The 21,008-nt window shown below is 36.2% G+C and overlaps 1 protein-coding gene across 4 annotated transcripts in view; it reads right to left on the reverse strand.

Moving 5' to 3' along the window:
* Positions 1-7,733: 7,733 nt before the first annotated feature.
* Positions 7,734-21,008, reverse strand: part of LOC149803522 (uncharacterized) — an 88,772-nt gene continuing 75,497 nt past the window's right edge. For all 4 annotated transcript variants that reach the window (XM_089953281.1, XM_089953279.1, XM_089953280.1 and 1 more), the window contains 2 exons: positions 20,319-20,503; positions 7,734-9,682 (listed from right to left, as the gene is read on the reverse strand). In XM_089953281.1, coding sequence (XP_089809407.1) covers positions 20,319-20,503 — 185 coding nt within the window. In that variant the 3' untranslated portion in view covers positions 7,734-9,682. The remainder of the gene's footprint in view (positions 9,683-20,318; positions 20,504-21,008) is intronic.

Here is a 21,008-nt window from a genome sequence, read left to right on the forward strand (position 1 = left end):
CTTGCACCAATGTACGATGGACAACAGACTAGCCCATAAAATTGGTGTATGACCAGTAGAGGTAAAGCAAATTGAAGCTCTATTTCATAAGTTGTTAAAATATTCCAAGTTGACCAGGGACCAAACTATATATAGCCCAAAGCTAATGATCTTACTTTTAAGGAGTTTTAATTATTAAACTTAGATATAGATGCTATAGCATTGGCCTAACCTTGCAGCAGTTTGTACCAAACTCGGTCTTTCATTCATCAATTTGCAATTTCTAACCCGATTGCCATCAGGGGCCCCAAACTGTGTCACTTTGTTTATATTTCAAACCAAGTTGCAACAACCAGCTTCTCAGCAACATTTTCCACTTCCTGGACAGAAAAGGCAAAATATGGTATTTCTATCCCAATATTTGCCATATCTCGCTTGACTATTTTTAAAAAATACTAAGCAAAATTAATAGTATAAATCTTGTACATAGGTTCCAAGGGAATCAATTATCAAAGCTACAAAAATTTACAGAATTATTTGATAAAAAATATTGAAACAATGAACAAAAATACTGTAAATGTGCACATTATACACCTGCTCCATGTTCCTCTATGTAGATCACTGAAATTTACATAGCCTTATATTTTATTCAGCAACGCCAAACTTTATTAAAATAACAGGGTTCTTTCTTACTCCATGTACAAGCCACCACATAGTTTACAAATGTTAGATGGAGAACTGGAACCATTTCAGTCACAGTGACCTTGACGACCATTGAGTATTTGATCCTGAACTGAGTTTGGTAAATGAAGATGTGGACAACTTCAGTTATTGTGGGGCTACTAGATTGAAAACAGATGGATATCACATTGTATGCTCAGCATGTGATGGCCATATAAAAATGAATTAATGAAAGAAAAGTAGAATGCAGCTATTTAGTTTTACATATAATGATGCAGTCTTGGTACATCAAAAGCCCAATTATTTATTTATCTTGCCCTTTCATGTTAAACAGCTTCCCTGCTTGACGCTCAGCATTAAGAGGTTAGTGTTAGGACTGGTCGGCCTGGTGTCAGGATAATGTGATTGGGTGGGACATCATGCTGCGGCATGATGCCCCAGTGCAAGCCATCACTGTAAACTGCCATACTGCAGACATCGTAGTGATATGTTTTAATTTTTTTTAAAGCTATGTAAAAAATCCAAATCACACTTGATCCATGCCAACAATTCACGTATAAAAATTTAAACAAATATCATGAACAGCCTATTATAAACCTGCTCAATGTTTTAATAGACCTGTGTAAACTAAATATTGTTCCCTATTCATTCAGTGACTTTGACCCTTGACCTCAAAATCTAGAGGCTTCTTTTTCTCCCAAACTAAGCCATTCACAAAAGTGATGTATGAGTGTAAGACATATCACATATGAGTGTAATTATGCAGAAACCATTTTTGTTTTTATGTCATTTTGACCTTTGACCCTTCAACACCCAAAATCAGTAGATGGTGCAGAACCCCAAGTATTGTGCAGAACCCTTTTTACACTCCTCACACTGACCTTATCTTCTGGACCCCAAAATCAATAGGGTTCCTTCTTACCCCAGTTTGCAAGCCATCCACAAAGTTTGATAACTGGTAGACAAGCTATTGCATAGAAATTTTTATTCATTCAGTCATTGACCCCAAAATCCATAGGGTTCTTTTTAACTAAGTGCAAGTCATCCACAGAGCTTGGTAGCTGTAGATGTTGAACAACTTTATTGTGTTGAAATTAGATGGTCACAATAAATGGACAAACGCGCATTATAATATGGGTTTATAAAAAGGGTGAAGCAAAGGACTAACACATTCTTTAATTAAAAAAAGGGAATGTGAATGTAGTCTGCCCAATATCAGATCAAAATTAAACAAAACCCCATGCAGAAATGTGGCCAGTTATTTTGTCTAAAGAGAGCTTCCCCTTGTCACCAAAATGAGTGGGGAGGGAGGAAACGGTTCAATATTTATTGAAATCGAATTCTTCAAAACATGCCACCCTTAGTTGTATAAGCATTAATCTGATGATCATTTTTAATGCTGGGACAACTGATGTGATTGAACTGTTTCCAATTGTTTTTAGTCTTTTACACCATTGCAAGAACTTCCATGGACATGGGCAAGATGTGCAAGGGCTCTATAAAAGCAAATGCCTTAGACCACCCTGAGCCTAGTCTTTTCTGTGTGAAAACCTTTTGTCAATATGACCATCCATTGAGAAGTGCAACAATATTTTGAAGCTGGCTACTGTGGAATGTCAGATTGGCAGTTTTAATTTCACATGATGTCTTCTATGGAAAATCCCATTATGGACAGTACTCCAGACAAATTATTAAAAAAATGTTAAATGATGTATAAAATAAGCATTGATGTTCAGCAAATTCATCTGATATCACAGCTGGTATGTGTGTGTGTGATTTGGATTTTTAACATAGCTTTAACAATTATTCAGTCATATCGCTACGATGTCTGCTGTGTGGCAGTTTATAGTGATACCTAGCACTGGGACATCATGTCACAGACATGTAGCCTGATGTCCCATCCAGTCACATTATCCTGACACCATGCCTACCAGTCCTAACACTAACCTCTTAATGCTGAGTGCCAAGCGAGGCAGCTGTTAGTACCATTTTTGCAAGTCTTTGGTATGACTCGGCTGGGGATCGAACCCACGACCTCCCGCATCTGAGGCAGACGCTCTAACTACTAGGCCACCAGAGCGGTCTATCACAGCTGGTAAGGAAAATAATTCCTACATATAAAAGTATGACTTGTTGAAAGTATCGATACCACTGCCCCTCGTACACTGCGGATATTATCGCAATTCCCATTAAACTGGTTGAAGTATGTTTTATTACTAATTGTTTTGTTCAATTTTAGTTCTTAGCACTGACAATATATAACCCATTTTTGTGTTTGTGCACTATTTAATCAGGTCAATCCATTGCCATAAACAGATAGCACAGAAGGCAGCATGGTACATGTAATTTTATAGATGAATGAAATAACCCATCAGCTGACCATATGCAATCCATCCTGAGAAAAGAACTACTGGTCGGTTTAAAAGCACAATGTTGATGTAACTAGGATGATTTAAGATTGTGACAATGGTATCAATGTCACAAAGAGATCTTCTGTTTTTAAAGCTATAATATGCAAATCTTTCGATCCTGAAGTAACAGCATACTATGCTATTCAACTCTCATGAACCTCAGCACACCAGTTTCATATAATTTTGATAACATTATTTCAAAGGTATACTTTTAGTAATTTGTTACAGAACCCAATCTATTCATGGGTTACTTCAAAAGCTTAAAGGACCAGATATGATTTCCTCCAGCAATTTGAGAAATCCAATTTGCATAAAAGCAATCAAACCATAGTATTCCCTACACCCTCCAGGCAGTTTGTACCCCCACATACCCATTTTAATCAAGACAGCAGCAAAGATATATAAAAAGTGCACAAAACTGAGTGACTTATCGTTCCTAACCTCACTGTCTCAAGGGGGTCCAAGTACAATCATCTTGTTCAATTTTCAAACGAAATGGAACTTCCAGAAAAGTCCCTTTTCAGTGATGAATAGAAGGTAAAATTATGTTGTCTGTATCCAACATTTGCAATGTTTAGCTTTAATATTTCTCATAAGAGAAAAATAAATAGAAGGAAAAAAAGGCAAGCCAAGTTACATGGGTTCAAACAGATGAAGCAAGTTACATTTACAGAATTACTCAACACACATCACAGAAGATAACAAAATCACTCATGTTGTCTGCAAAAAGAGACTTGCCCATGTTGTTGTTGTTGTGGGGTTTAACGCCACTTTTCAGCACACGATAGGCTATGCATGGTGGCCAGTATTAATGGTGGAGGAAGAACCTGGGAAACCCACCCCCCTGAGAAGACTTGCCCATGCAAATATGATGGACATGTTAGTAAAGAAACTCATTTGGTTTGAAACACGAGTGTTAGAGACCCCTTGGTGACAATCGGGCAAGAAATTATAAATTGATTAATGAAATGACCGAGTAATTTTCTGTACTTTTTTTAAAATATCCTTCATGCTTTTCATTTTTAGAATTGCAAAGGTGCAAACAAAACAGAAGGGTGAACAAGTACTAAAAAAAAATAAGCAAGGGAATTGAAGAAAAAAAAAATATCTCTTGCACTGCAAGTAAAAAGTGTCAACATTTAAAAAAAAAACCAAAACAAACAAAAGTCCTTCAAATGAACCGATCCCTACTGACAGAAAAGTAATTCCAGAACACCAAGTCCATTTCTCTTTTTGTCCTTTTTCATATTTTTTAACTCGTTAGCATATAAACCATAACATATTTTTTAAAAACAAGAAGATTCTGGAAGTGCATTACAGATTCAGTAATGGCTTTGGACCTTGTCTCAATATCCAGATACAACTTGGGTTAAAGCTATAGCATTTTCCTGAAAAACAGTCGACGTCATTTAGTATATTCATCCAATATATCTACAAACTGGATTTGACAAAAATCCTTCCCACATGTTTGTTTTGTCATTCTTACATGCCAGCAATAACCTAGGTCAAGACCTGACCTTAAAATTAATGTGCTATCAAGTTGGTCAAATCTGATCTGTTGTACATCTAGAGGACAGCATGTTCATATACTCAGGAATGTAAAAAAATGGTAGCAATGAATCTTTGTCTTTACCCCAAAGTCAGTCATGTCTGGGGTTAAAACTCTTACAAACACAAGATATGTTGGCAGTCAGCTCCATTATTATCCCAAGCTTAGTTAAGCATTAAAAAAGGGAAAACCCCAACACAACCATCCATCCGGAAAGAGTAGCAGTAACAAGACTTTCCAGAGGGTTGTCATTCAGGTCAAATCAGATGTTACAAGAACTATTTCAGTGAAGACAACACGTCAGGATGACCATCCATTCAGTAGTAATAAAAGGATTTGCACAATATCCACCATACTTAGCCAAACTAGATGACAGATTGGTCATAAAAGACCAGTTTCAAAATGCTAAAAATAACGCTCAGATGATCCCAATCTCAAAATTACAAAACGAGGCACTCATTGCTGAGACTCAGAATGAGAAGTATAGTAATTATAGTCATGACCATATACAGTGTTTAACCCTCAAGCAATCAAAATTCTTAAATCTGAATAATGGTAATGTCAGCGGACCAACAACCATGCTAGTATTTGCATATATATGCCTTAATTTGCTGGAAAACTTGCAGTTTAAAAAAAATGGGTCATATTGACATCCAACATTTCACAATGTTTTGGCACACCAAAAATGCTGAATAGACTGGAGATTTAAATGAATTTATCACGTAGAGAAAGCAAAAATAGTGATGAACAAATTTTGACAAGATTGTATTTGCATTTTGTGCTGAAAGGCATATCGGTGAGATTAAAGTTTTAAGGAACAAAGACCTCATTTGTGTATAGAATATTGTTGTACAAATTAAAATATAAATAGTATAGAATCATGCCATTTTAAGCTAAAATACCTAAACTATAGCAGACTGGTTCTTAAAGTAAAATTCCAGAACTAAAAGAACATTTTAAATTAAAATATCAAACTACTGAGTGTTATTTCAATTAAACTACCAAAACTATTGCACATTTTATATTACAATACCAAACCAATGTTATTTTAAACAAAAATTGTTGAGATAATTGTCAGACAGATTGAGGATTCTGAAAATGGGTTTATGTAGAAATTTTCAGGGCTTGAATCTGTTAAATCGGTATTTACCTAATAGGACTAAGGAAAATTTTTATCTGAAATTTAAGTTCAGCAGAAAGAGTGGAGATGGATTGCTTCCTTCTGAATCTGCAAGGATAGTAATTGTGTTTCTACCAACTTAAGGTCATTTAAACTACATATTTGTAAACAAGCTTTGATAGCTGATTTGTATTTACCTCTAAACATGATCTGACAAATATGAAAACTTCATAACAGCTTGCTCAAATGAGATAAATTCTAAAATGAATTTTTAGTATAAGACCAATTTCTGAGTGTTATTTTTCATTTGCTTGGACGTTTTGTATTTTAAATTTAAGAAATGGGTTAATTATTCAATAGTATTTATCTATATATTCTGAATGCTCATATTTGTTTATCAACATTACAAGTACATAATGTTATGATATTATTCAGACTTTCCAACATTGATCAGAAGAACATTAACCCAGCATTAATAGCCTCATTTTGATTTTTAGTGATTAATATCAGGAACGGCAACTTGTCTGAAACACATTGTAAATGGGGTCTATTTCGAATCTGCAATGGGATTTTGACATGGGTGAACAACAAATTATAATCTTAAACATTACCAAGTACCTACCTTTGATTTGAATATGTCCGAGAAAAGAATTTTATTAAGAAAAGCAGTCTACATCCTGTAACATTTCAAATTTTATGTGCAAGATCTCCTAGAATCAACTTGACCTTGCTGGTACTTTGCCAACCTGACCTTTTAAACGGTGAAAATTGATATTAGCATTTTTAGTTTCCAAAACCAGAATGACGTTTTAACAAGTCATCTTGTAACCATCAAGCACAGTGTGACCCTGCTATAGCACACTCCATTATAACACAAATTTGGATAGAACATGGTTGTGGTGTGGCTCCCAAAATTTCATATACGTATATTTTCTCATACACACACACAAAAAAAACTTTCTTAAAAGTATGAAGAAAAAAAAAGAAGTTTATTATCATTTTGGGGAAGAGATCGCATATGAATACTACAAAACGATCGAGGTGTGGATCCTGAAATTTTATATGCATTCACAAATGGGACATACTTAGAAGTAAATGTGCTTCATCATTCATTACATGATTGTGCTATTTTCTTTCCCACTGAATCATATTTATATGACCTGTGACAAAATTACTGAAAATGGGTGCATATTTTCTATGGAATCGCATATTGTGGATTCCATGTATGTGATGAGATTCATGGGCAAGTACACGGTGTTGAAACTATTCATGCTATACATTAGAATGATAATATAAACAGTATACACGTATATGCACCAGTGCGTGGTTCTCTGAATATCGTAAATATTATATATGCCTTCTGTTTTCACTACTGGTGTATATCTCTTAAATATGCATCAATTTAAGATGGTAACTATGCCAATGAAGCACAATTTTTGTACCCGCATTTTTTATCTACACACACCACAATTTTGTTTGGGTACATGCATCATTTTCTTCAGCTAACTGACCTGGTTGCTTACAACACAGTTTGGTCTATAACACAGTCAGGTTCTATTTTTCCTGGGAATTATTCTACAAGAGATTTATGCAATGACACACAAGATGCCAGTTTTGCAAATATGGGCCAACTGGTCTATTTTTCACATTTTTAGATGACTTTGGTATTAATGTGGATAGGTAGTTTCACTGTTTGCGAGGTAGAGCTAAAATTTGGATGCCACAGTTGCGAAAAGACATGGCTGATGCTAACACTCAAGCTGATGCCTTTAACTCTAAACATAGCCATTTGAACAACTGTTTTGCATGCAAGACCTTCACAAGATGTTCTTTAGTGAACAAAGACCCATGTCAGTATGAAACTGGCACAGCTTGGTGATCAGGAATTCTACAAAATTTTGTTGGACTTGATTCCAAAGTTGAACATCCAAAATAATACCTACAGAGACAATTTAAGATTAAGATGGACAAAGTACAACAAACAACATACATGAATAGTTTAACTGGTGAATACTTTTTTATTACGTATTAATTACACACAAGATTTTTATCCACTGCACCATACATCTTAAAATCATACATGACTTGTGAAATATTTTTTATGATGAGAACATGAATATTTCCATTTTTTATATAAAAAAATTAGACATAAAAACTTCTGATGTGAAACAAAAAACCCATCTACATCAGGTGATAAAAGATGGTGTCACACTAAAACCGCCATTCACATAATATGGAGACATGGATAAATGAAGCCTGTTTCTAATATTTAAAAGCCAGATTCTTGTCAAGGGGAAAGGTAAACATCAAATTTTGGTTCAAGATCCGAGATGACCTTCTCTTATCTGCACATGTGGGCAAGCAAGCGTTTGAGTGAAGCAATACTATTTAAATACACTGTAGTCCTTGCAATAATGAATAATATGCAGGAATTCATGTTAAAAATCAACACATGTTGAGTACAAGCATACACAGAGGGATCTCTTTAATTCTTTTACCAGAGCTCTTAACAGAAACAAACTGGATTTCAGCTTGGAGGATATCTACAAGTGATTTGGATAAATTGATAATTCTGATGATGTTCAGAAAGATAATGTTTTATATAGCCAGGAATCCTTTTTTTAAAAAAAGATAAAGTTCATTATTGCAAGGGACCAAAGTTACAAAATCATTTTTAGAAATAATAGAAACTTTATGACCACAAATACTAATGATCATGAAGTGTGATTACAATTGATATAAATACATCTAAACAAACAGAAAGCAGTGCTAAAAGTTGTTCGATTTGAGACCCATAATTGGAAAGTATATTAAATTTAAAAGCATGATGTACATGTCCATTTAAAACAAAGTTGGCTGTTTGGCTTTTAACGGCACTTTCAACATATTATTGGCTAAATCATGCCGAGAAAATGGGAGCTAAGTGCCTTTCCCAAGGACACACTGAGGCAGCTGACACGGGATGGTATGGAACCCACAACCAATGGATCTGAAGTTCGATGATCTACCATTTAAGCTACCGCAGCTCCCTTTATGACAAAAATACTCTCAGATCATCTACAAATGATCGAACATAAACAAGTCTGACACATGATAATGATTCATAATATTATACACATCAAAGCATACGGACAACACAAATTCTGACAATTATAACCAAATTGGAAAAAATGATGTAAAAATAAAAAAAAATGTATGGATGTTATTCATCAAGATGATCATAAGTGTTGAAGAACATTTCCATCAGTGTTGTACGTTTGTTCTAGAACAGTTTATGTGCAAGTTGCAACACCTTTATACAGTGAATCTGAACAGGCCAGTACAAGAGGTTAACTTGTGCTGAATAGGTTTTAAAATGTAATAAATGAAACCCTTTTTTGGTATTGAGCAGACCTATAAACCCAAATATACGACTTTAAAACGGGTTCATCTAGGATATGGCATGCATATATTTATGTCAAAGTGATTGCTATGTCAAACTTTCACAAATGCAGTCTCAATAAAAATGATATGAACGACACTGATCAAATGTTCACACCAGCTACTAGCAAAATATAATAAAATGTTCTGTAATAGTTGCGGGCATACATTTTTGTGCTTTAAAAGAGTAGGACATTCTTGTTAGTAATTCATGTTTAAGCATTGGATGGAATAAAAGTAGGGGGAGGGGAATCCATATATTTTTCAAAGAGACATATATTGATTGGTTCCTTAATTTTTGGAATAGCGGGAAAAAGAAAATCAGCAAAGTAAGACACTTAATGGACAATCATGAAATCACAGTAAAGATGCAAATCAACACTGAACATATGGTCCTTTTAATAAAATCGGACAACAGGTCAAAGATCTGTACTTGGAAGAAAAAAATTCCTTTCCAAACTTGTTGAGAGTTGTTAACGTCATGTGACTATCTCTTCATTATGACAAATGAATGATGAAAATCTGAAAAAAAAAAGGGAAAAAAGGTATGTTTAATTGTGATTGTATCATATAAGGAACAATACATATTTACACAAAACCCTTCAAGGGTCCAATGTTGTACTGTCCAAAAAGAAGTTGCAGGAATTCAAGTCAAGACTATTTCTTTGTTTTAAATGCAGTGTTAAAATCATATCAGAAAAATGGCTTCCATGGTGGACATAGTTGAGGTCAGACTGGCACAATATTTATTCTGGTCAAACTAGATATCACAAATATGGTGAAAAACCCATGTCCTGAGGACTTCCCATTTAAGTAGTAATGAGATTTTCAAGGAGGCAGAGCTGTCATGATGACACTGTTGGATGTCAGAGGGGCACAATTTTCAACTAAGACCAATGGGACACTAAGAATTTTAGTGAAAACCCAATGGCAATAGATTTTTTTTTACAAGGAGGTGTAGCCATAATAGGATCTTCAAAAGGGCAGTTTTAAAAACCATGTTATAATTAGAGCAGAAAAAACATTTTATATGGTGGCAAATTTGGATGTCAGATTGGCACTATGTTTATCATCAATCAAGTAGTCTTTTTACAATAGCCTCACATTAATATATCCTCCACCACCATCAAAGGGAAGATGGGGAGGTACCCATAACAGTTTTCAAGATGGCCATTGCAGTGTTTTATCTACCCATGCGTCATGCGTCAAATACTCATTTTTCCAACTGGACGCATAAAAGTCGTTGACTGTACGTAAATTGATGCACTGCAACGTTATATTTTGCTGATTAACACAAAACAATGGTTTGGTCTAAAAATCATCGCTGGTACGTAAATTGATGCACCCCAATGTTATGTTCTGATGATTAACACAAAATAAAGGTTTGCTCTAACTACTTTATTGGCTAGATTACAACTCTCCCAAACATGGAAAACACATGCACATCTGTTTCTTCACTGATGTTATCATAATACATAGGGTTACAAGTGAGTGTGGAGCCTAGAGTTGAACTTAAGTGACTTGGAACTGTCACATCATTTGTAGCAACAGGATGTTATAACTGTATAATCACCAAACACAAGAAAGAGGCGGAAAATAAACGCGAGATTTTAAAGTGATTCTCACGAGAAATTATTTTATGGGCATCCATGTCACACAACGAAGCAACAATTTCCATTCACTCAATTGTATGAATTACGTTGTTCCAATATACTGTCAGCGTTCGACTGAAAATGGCATCCATGGCAATAAAATTTAAATAGATCCCGAAAAAAATTATAATTTGGACCACGTTTTTGCAACCCACCTTCGATAATATCGTTATTGAACCAGTGGAGCCTTCATCATCAAAAGATGAGTTACTGGTTACTCGTAAGAGAAAACGTAACCTTTTGTGCAGCAATAGTTGAAATCAAACAGCTAGCTATGTTTTAAAAAAGAAGTCAAGTGAAGAATGTGGCAGTGACGATACCTTTATGTGTTTAGCCATATATGTAAAGAGGCTTTAAAGAAAAAACTATCTTTACCAAATGTGCACACAAAAAAACTCAGTACACTGGCAAGGCATGCTTGGTTATCAGAACACAAACTGCTAATTGAAGTTCCACAACACCAGACAGACTTTAATGCAGTTTTACAAACAAGACATAGCAGTGAAAGTGCTACTTAAGTGTGTACATTGGCAGAGTGTAGAAGACATTCCTTTTCTGAAATATAGATCGCTTCCTAATACAAAATTTAAAGGCTGAAGAAATTGATGCCATTGGCACTTTAAAGAATTCCGCATTCAGTATGACTCGGCAACCACCTGTTAAGAGGCACTGGAAAGCCTATCAAACGCAAACGTTGCTGAGGATAGTATTATGTGGCCTGCAAAATTTATCATTTGTGACAGCAATGGCAGATGACAGCACTGACATTTCAAACAATAAATGGCTTGTCATATCAGCTCAAGCCCAGGTGTAAAAGGTGCAGGGTTGGGCATGGGGCTAGCAACCCGACCCTGTAAAACCAAAACTTGCTACAAAAAAAACGCCACATAAGAAAAACAGGAAACTGAAAGCCTGAGGGAGGAAGGGTCTTCTGGAAGACTTATGACGCTATGTGGTGAAAGCCGTGAGCTCACAGAAGCCATAAAGCAGACCACCCTTCTATCAAACAGGATTATCAACATCACAACATGGAACGCAAGGATAAATGTAAGAGTAAGGAAAAACAGCACAGGTAGCAGCAGAGAAGAACTACAACCAATCCCTACTGGGCATTAGCGAGACGAGATAGATTCAATCTGGGTAAAAACGACCTATGACAGGCGAGATGCTACTGTATTCAGGACGTGAGGAAGATAACGCGCCTCATACACAGGGGGTGGGGCTCATGCTCTCGAAGCAAGCATATAATGCACTGATAGGATGGGAACCACATGGGCCTAGAATCCTCACGGCAATGTTTAGGACCAAGAAGGAGAAAATAAAGACAAGGACAGCAGTTTCACAACAGACTACAGAACATAACAGAGAACTTCCCAAAGACAAAGACATTAACATCCTCATGGGTGACATCAGTGCCAAAGTTTGGTCAGACAACACAGGGTATGAAGAAGACATGGGGATCCACAGCCTGGGGAAGATGAACAAAAATGGAGACAGATTTACAGATGTTTGTGCACTGAACAACCTGGTCATCGGGGGTACCATCTTTCCGCATAAGAGAATCCACAAGAACACATGGATATCACCAGACTATGTGACAGAAAAGGGTGAAGAGGGAAGCAGATGTGGCATCTGACCACCACTTAGTTGTTGCAAGGCTGAAACTTCAGCTGAAGAAGAAATGGATGGGCACAAAAGAAAGGAAATGAAGTATAACATCAGCCTGTTGTAAGATGCAAAAGTTAAAGAATACAGACTAATGCTTAAGAACAAGTACCAAGTGCTACAAAAGCTTCTTGAAGACTAGGAAGACAATATGAACAATAAATGGCAGAATGTTAAGGAGGTGGTAAAATCAACATGCCAAGAACTAGGCCCCATGAAGCATCAGCAGAAAGAATGAATTTCAGCCAAAACATTGTGCAAAATCCAGGAGCGTAAACAGAAGAAAGCAGCAGTAAATAGTGGCAGGACAAGAACTAAAAAAAGTAAAGGTATAAAAAGAGTACACTGATGCCCACAGATTAATGAAAAGAAGCATCAAGATAGACAACAGAAACTACGTTTAAGAACTGGCAGCAGAGGCAGAAGAAGCGACAAGAAGTGGAAACATGAAGCTGTATGACATCACCAAAAAGCTGTAAGACAAGTACAGCAAAACAGAGACCCATAAAGGACAAGCAGGGAAAGACCATAGCAAATACAGAACACCAAATTAATAGATCGGCAGAACACTGTTAAGAACTGTTGAACAGGCCAGCACCACTAATCCCTGAGAAATAAACCCAGATAATCCCCCAGAGACAAGATCAGGAAAGTAATCACCCAGCTGAAGAAAGGCAAGGCAGCTGGACCTGATGACATCCCAGCAGAAGCCATCTGAGCAGCTGTAGAGGCTTCAGTGGAAATGCTATACACCCTCTTTGAGAAGATCTGGGAGGAAGAAATATTGACTGACTGGAAGGAGGGACATGTCATCAAGATTTCAAAGAAAGGTGACCTCAGCAACTGCTCCAACTACAGAGGAATCACACTCTTGTCAGTACCAGGGAAAGTCTTCAACCAGGTCCTCTTTGAAAGGATGAAGGAGGCCGTCAACCCACAGTTACAAGATGAGCAAGCGGGCTTCCAGCAGAACAGATCGTGTATGGACCAAATAGCTACTCTTTGCATCAGTCGAGCAATCGTTGGAGTGGAATTCTAAATCTACTTTATCGATGATGAGAAGACATTTGACAGCTTGGACCGAAAGACACTCTGGAACCTTCTTTGCCACTATGGCATCCCAATCCAAGCTTACAACTGAATGTCCTGCCGAGTCATTCATGCAGGACACATTGTTCCCGTGCTTTTCTAAATATAAATTTACAGGTCTTTTCCAGAACAAATTTTTTCAAGGTTAACATATGACCATTACTAAACAGAATTAAAGAACATATTGGATTATAGAACATGCATTTTCCAAATCTGAAGATGTTTCTCTTTGAAGACTCCAAAACATGTCAGAAAATATGATCATGTACAAAACCACAAAATGAGTAACACGAAAAACAGATCTGACTATATTCCTATAAATTGGCATTTAAAGCCATTTCAGTGTACAGAATACAAATTTTAACTTTGCTAACTTACATTCTGTTGCTACACGGAAATGAAATATTCATAAATTATTTTGTTTCCTTTCAAACCTTTAATTCTAAAGAATTCTAGAGCAATATATGTGCATGTTATACGAAGCAAACATTTTCTATCACAGTATGAAAAAAGAAAACAATAAATGCAAAGTATTAGCCTTGCATACAAGCCAACCCCTGGCAAGGAAAAAGTGTAATCCAAGTGGACAAAAAGAGTAATCCAAACAGAAAAAGAGTAATTCATATATAAGAAGATAAAAGTTCAATGAACATATGTACAAAATGTTTTATTTATCCCTCTGGACTTTTAACATCAATTACCACTTCAAGTTTTTGTATATAACACTTTGAGCAACAGACTTGTATTGCATTTCAAAACACTTTGTACCAGCTGAGACCATAAATGTTTTGCACACCAGTAGAGCACTAAGTGCTGGGTTATTACAGAGCCTGGATCTAAATCAGTTTTACTTTTATTAACAATGATGAACAATCTCTCTCAGTTAGTATTAGAATGATAAAGAACTAATGTTCCTTTCATAACCGGACAAAGAGGAAATTTATATCTTCCAGTTATTGGGTCTTTTAGCTGGCAAATGAGATGAAATATCAACTCTGTCCCCATGAAGTACATTGTCAGGTAGAGTGCCAACTTGATACTTCAGGAGTTCAAATTTATCAGAAGCCTTTCCTGCACCATGGTGCATCATATGACAGACAACCTAATATGAACAATGACAGAATGCAACTCCTTTATGAATTCCAGTCATCACTGAGGCAGCATCAGCTGAAAACCCCATACAGTTCTGCCAACTTATATTTATTCAAAGCATTATCAAGCAGTAGAATCTACTGTTAATTTTAGTAATGAAAGAAGAGCACTCTGACCATTTCATTGTCAGTCTCTTACACAGACTGGGTACTACATTTTGTCATCACAATCACTACTCCTTTATGTTGCAATACTAAACGGCCCAATTTTCATGGCTTCTGCAATTTTAAGTGAAGTATCTTTTGCTAAACACCTAACAATATTAGATGATTTTGTTCTTGCACATGAATATTTTCTGCAACTTTGGAATCAGGAAACATCCTTTTTAACAAAGGACCGATGTAGTCTTCTACTACTAGGCGCAGTCCTTGTTCTTTTATAAACTCATTGCATAATACCTCTGCATTTATAAAATCCATGTCCACAATTTAGTTCTGCTGTAAAAAAACAACAGAAGTTACCATAGTACTGGAGTTAGGAAAACAAGCTATTCCAAAGTTTCTTTCTTTTACCACCAAGACCAATATTAAAATCCTTTCCACATAGCCTACAAGGGGCACAAAGCAGCCCTAGAATGGAACGCTGCAATATATAGTTCATGTATTTATCTCTGAATCGATTTTTAATCTTTTCTAATCCATCTGGGAAATTATTTGAAAAATATTTTTGCTCTAACACACTCATCACTAGAATAAATCTGACTTGACTTTCAGCTCTAAATACCTACAGACTGGTTCTGTACCAGTTATCAATTTGAACAAAGAATCTGTAAGCAAAGATTACAAGTTAGAAAACCACTCTGTTCTCTCCTAAATAAGCCATACGACTGCTATAAATAGAAACTGAGGTCAAAAGTTTGAAAGTAGAACCAGCACATTTCTTGGAAATAGGGCAACTGCTATAAACAGAACATAATACTGCTAGGAAAGTGCATGTAAGTCTACGGACAAGCATACTCTTATGTTGTAGTTACATAGAACTTATCTTTTCTAGAATACGGTCTGTGGGAGTACTGAGATGTTATTAAAAATTGAGAAAACAAATTATTAATTTCTTTTGAGAGGGAGATATAACAAAAATGCGTAATCCGAACACATTTACGTGTAAGGCGTAATTTAGTGGGGAAAAAGCGTAATGACTATGCCAAAAGCATGATGGTTATTAGCATGTATGGACTTGTAACTAAAAAAGTTCAACCCTGAATTTAGGTGTGCCAATAAAATAAGATTTTTCAACCAACATAAACTTAATAAGACAATCTGGTTTAAAGACATTTACAAAAGGATTGATTTAAATTTTGACAAAAGACCTTCAAAATTATATATTTTGTATAAACTGACTGAATTTTCTGTAAAATCAACTTGTCTTGTAGTTCAATAAACCAGTCCCAAAATCTGTATTGTTACATGGGCTCTTATCGTTTCTTGATATATAATAAAAGGGACGTCAATTTTCCATTTCTCCTGCGTTCTATTTAAGATCTGAAACCAATGCTTCAAGCTACATGTCATTGTGTAAAAGTTTCGCACCAAAGTTCAGCTGAAAGATTCAAAATTTTCTAATTCGGGTTTGCTTCAAATATTCCAACCCCATTTTTCACATTTGGACATTTAGGATGGAGTGTGGGTTCAGAGCAATTACATATAAAAAATTTGGAATCTGCCATCACCATAAGATAGCTTACCAGTGCGCCTAGAAAATTATGTTACATCGACTTGTAGCTGCATGAAACCAATAGGAAAATTGTTTATTTTGTCAAAAATGGCAAGTATTATAATTGTTATGCCTTTAATCCACTGACAGACTAGATGAAACTTGGCACAGATGAAACCTGACCCCGTACTTGCCATTTGCGTTAATAGTCACATGACTTCACAACTCTCACACAATGACATTGGAAGTCCAAAAGTAGTGTGATTTTTCACAAAGTCCTTTTTAATGTCGTTGCACAAAATTTCAATTATATTAAATGAAAGTCTGATAACTTTTGTAAAAACCAGAAAGAACATATAATTCTCAACATATTTATTTCAAGAACTATAAGAAACTTGGCCAGTCTGATTCATCAAGAAGAGTAGTCTGGTTCTCAGCTTTGTATGCTCCCTGCGTGAGAGAGCACATGTCAACTGGTAGTCACGTGATACAAAACTCTGGAAGTTGGTCTCTGAATAAATATAGATAATTTTCTGCTCTTTCATTTCCATTTATTACAACCAGTAGAAAACTCGCATTTAATTTTTTCTACAATATTTGAAAATGATGGTTGTGAGATTCTGTGTGCTCATGCAACTAGCAATCGAAATCGCTAGTACCAGCTCAAATTTCATAAACGCATTAGTTTTATCGTCTTTCAGCTGATTAAAGGCATAACAATTTTAATGCTCTCAATTTCTGAGAAAATAAATAATTTTCATATCGGTTTCATGCAGGTATAACTCGATTTAACAACATTTAAGTTTGCTAGCCTATCTGCAAAGCGGCTATGCTTTAAGGCCACCATGTTGGCCTCTTATGATTCTGGACTGGTTTTCATACCTTCCACATAAAAAAATATATGGATATCGAACTATCTGTGACACAATAAGTCTACCAGATGAATCTAATCCACTGAACATTTGGATTGTCTCAACAAATATATTTATAGCCAGTACCCAAATGATCCATACCACTTTCTCCTAATATTCTTGTTAGAACTATAAATTTAACTCATGATCAGTTCAGTTACGACTCAATTGTGATTGCACAATTGGTTTGGACATCAATTTGTAATGGAAAATTCATGGGTTTTCCCCAACTTTCGCCAACATTTACAAACTTCAAAGAGTTTGCATGGTCTGGAAAATAATTGTCATTTCTCCCGACATTTTCCCCAATTTCCCGGTAGTGTGGGAACCTTAAGGACAGCACACAGACAGCTTCCTAGTGCAGAATAGTGTGAGGCAAGGCTCCCTACTGTTGCCGTTTCTCTTCCTTCTCGCCATCGACTGGATTATGAAGCCGTCCACCAATGGGCAGAGAAATGGGATCCAGTGGACATTGTGGAGTCAACTTGAGGACATGTAATTTGCAGATGACCTAGTGCTCTTGTCCCCCAGTCACCAGCAAATGCAGGATAAGACTGACATACTGGCAGCCACATCAACACAGGTTAGCCTCAACATCCACAAAGACAAGACCAAGATCCTCAAAGTTAATTATGTCCGTAACAACCCAGTCACACTGCAGAGAAGTACACTGAAAATGTGGCGTCCTTCACGTACTTTGGCAGCATTATCAACCAGCAGGGTGGCACAGACATCAAGGATCGGAATCGCGACAGCAGATTTCATACAGCTCAAGAACATCTGGAGTTCCAAAGAAATTTCCTTGACTACCAAGAAGAGACTTTTCAACTCCAACATGAAGTTAGTCCTACTGTATGGAGCAAAGACCTGGATAACCTTTATTCGACCGTAAAGAGTTCCAACCTTCATCAACAGCTGCCTAAGAAGAATTCTCCAGATCCACTGCCCAGACACCATCAGTAACACCAACCAGTGGCAGAGAACCTCCCAGCTTCCAGAAGAAGACGAGATCAAGAAAAGTTGGAGTTAGATAGGACACACCCGATGTAAGCTGCACACCAACATTATAAGACAGGCATCGAGGTGGAACCCTCAAGGCAAGCAGAGAAAGGGACAACCAAGAAACACCTGGCAACACGACCTCGAAGCAGACATCACTAAGATGGGTCACACCAGTCTGCTCGAGGGGATGGCACAGGACAGATGCCTCCAGGGACCTTTTGTGGGCTGCCTATATCCCGGCAGGGGTGACAGGCAAAACTGAACTGAACTGAAAATATGAACTCAGATTATTTCTGATGACAAGAAACCATCAACGAGATTTTTTAAAACAAATATAAGAATGTTCAGTTGCTTCTGGCAAGGGAATTGCCTTATTGGTTTTAGTCACCTTATATAACTAATATTTTTGTTCTGTATTTAAAAAATATAATTACTTTTAAAAACTAATTAAGACTGATCGTCGGCTTGAATAGGGCTCATAGGTTTGGATTTTCACTCGGTCTTTGGCCTTGATGAGTCAAATGACTTACATGAAGCTATTTGATGTCCAAGCAGTACCACTTTCAATTATAACCATTTAGACAGTCATCAAAGGAAGTCTTTGAGTGAAAACCCCAGGTTAATATGTCCGTCCATTCAAGCAAAATAAAAATGAACAACATTTTCATTAGAGCTGGGTACCACAGCATTTCTGAACATACCTCAATATGTACCACGGTAAACCTCAATTATATTAGGGACTAACAATGTAATGTTTTGGGGCCTGGGCCTGGCACTGTTTTAAATTTCTATCTGTCAATAACTGGACAAATATCTTGCACTGATTTATAGCAAAAAAAACCCACTATATTATATCCATTATTTGGGAAAAAATTATCTTGAGATAAAAGATTATTTTGTTCAAAAGAGAACTGCAGTCCAACATCCCACTCTGAAATTTAAATTTTCAGTACCTTGTAGCAGATGAATCTGTTATGCATACATGAATTGTTGAATATGTTGTAATCTAAAAATGGAAACTAAAGTGACAGGATTAAGCTTACATTGTAGCTGACACCCTGTGAAACATATTTTAACTTATGCTATTTAGTATGGAAAAAAACTAAACCTTTTTAAAGATTTTAAAAACAAATATTATTCAAAACTGATTTGTGACAATCGTTTTGTAAAAATAGTGTGAATTATTTATCAAGAAAAAAGAAAAAATACTGTTAACACATTAACCCCTGGTGACGAGTTTACATGCCAGGAGGTAGTAGCCTACTGAGCTCTGTAGCGTCAAGGTCATGTATGATACACTAAAGTGGCTGGTATTAGAGAAAGGTAGACAGATGTAGTAAAATACATAGGGAAAAATTTTTTGGACCAGATTTTTTCCACCCAAAATTCACCCTTGGTCAGAATCCAATTTTGTGTCCGGATTTGATACTTTTTGGTCTCAGATCTAAGGCAGACTGGTGTGAACTGCAACAGGCAGATGAACCTTTGCAAAAAGTAGGATAAGATGGGCATATGGAATAAAGAGTGGTCTCGATATGAAAATAATTGGTTCGTTAAGCCAAAAACAATTCTTTTTACCCTTCTGGTCATGTGCAAGCCAAATAGCCATTAAAAACTATGTTTCTAACACAACTAGGCATTAGGTTATTGGAAAATCACCTGGAAGTTGATTTATTAGGATTTATTCAGAAACAGCTTTCAAAATGTGTTTCCTACTCGTATTTCAGGCGCAAATGACAAAAACCTTCAGGGGTTAATATCGTTCAACCTATAACAAGATTATTTGGGAATTTCCATATATTCCTTGCTGATGGAAACTACCCTAGTACTGGTACAGTGAAACAGTTGTGTGTTATGTACTACCAGGAAGAATACTAGGTAAACCAATACAGCTCACCTCTATTTTTTGTGATGAGTGTAGCAGTTTAGTAGTAATAAGAAACTTGTGCTAACATGTGGAGCAACAATAAACAGGCCATACCATGAGACCTTCTGGTCTATAATCATTAGACCTACTAAACTGTTAATTCTCACCTAAGCTTTCCAGTCACTCCAGTTCATGGGACCTCCATTATCTTCCTCCTCATACTCATACCAATTGCTGTATCTGTCACCTGCGGCTCCACCACCGTTTCGGCCAGCACTTCCCCCTCTCTGAGCAAATTTGCCTGTCTGTCTACCTGTCTGTCTGCCCTGTTGCTGTTGGTTCCTCTGATTACCTGGAAAAATGAATTCTCTTTATAATGTTGCAACAAAGTGACCTCACAACAGCCAGTTTAACCATTTCTCGACATACACAAAGCACGATCCATACTGAAGATTGCATTTAAAACCTACCCCTTGATCTTTTCTGACGGATTAACTTAGATTTAATGTTAGGTAACAACTGTGCTTCTGAAAGTTTATGGCCCTTATCAGACACATTTTCCCCAAATATTAATGCAATTGCCGAACACCTATAAAATTTATGATAAAACCAATAATAGATATTATTTATCACAAATAATGATAAAACAATAAAACATTTCAAGAATTCATTGACAAAGTTTACAGTTGTAATTTTGTCTTAACCTACAATTCAGACATGGTTTCATTATACAGATGGTCACAAATCCTTGGAAGATGAACCAGTCTGGAAGATTTTTCAAAGATTGGTGAGTGCAGAACAGGGTAGAACTGATTAAGATCCCAGATGTAAAGCAGAAAATGTTTCCATTATTACAG

Source organism: Sinohyriopsis cumingii, chromosome 3, assembly GCF_028554795.1.
Source record: "Sinohyriopsis cumingii isolate HCF-2022 chromosome 3, ASM2855479v2, whole genome shotgun sequence".
NCBI classification, from domain to species: domain Eukaryota; kingdom Metazoa; phylum Mollusca; class Bivalvia; order Unionida; family Unionidae; genus Sinohyriopsis; species Sinohyriopsis cumingii.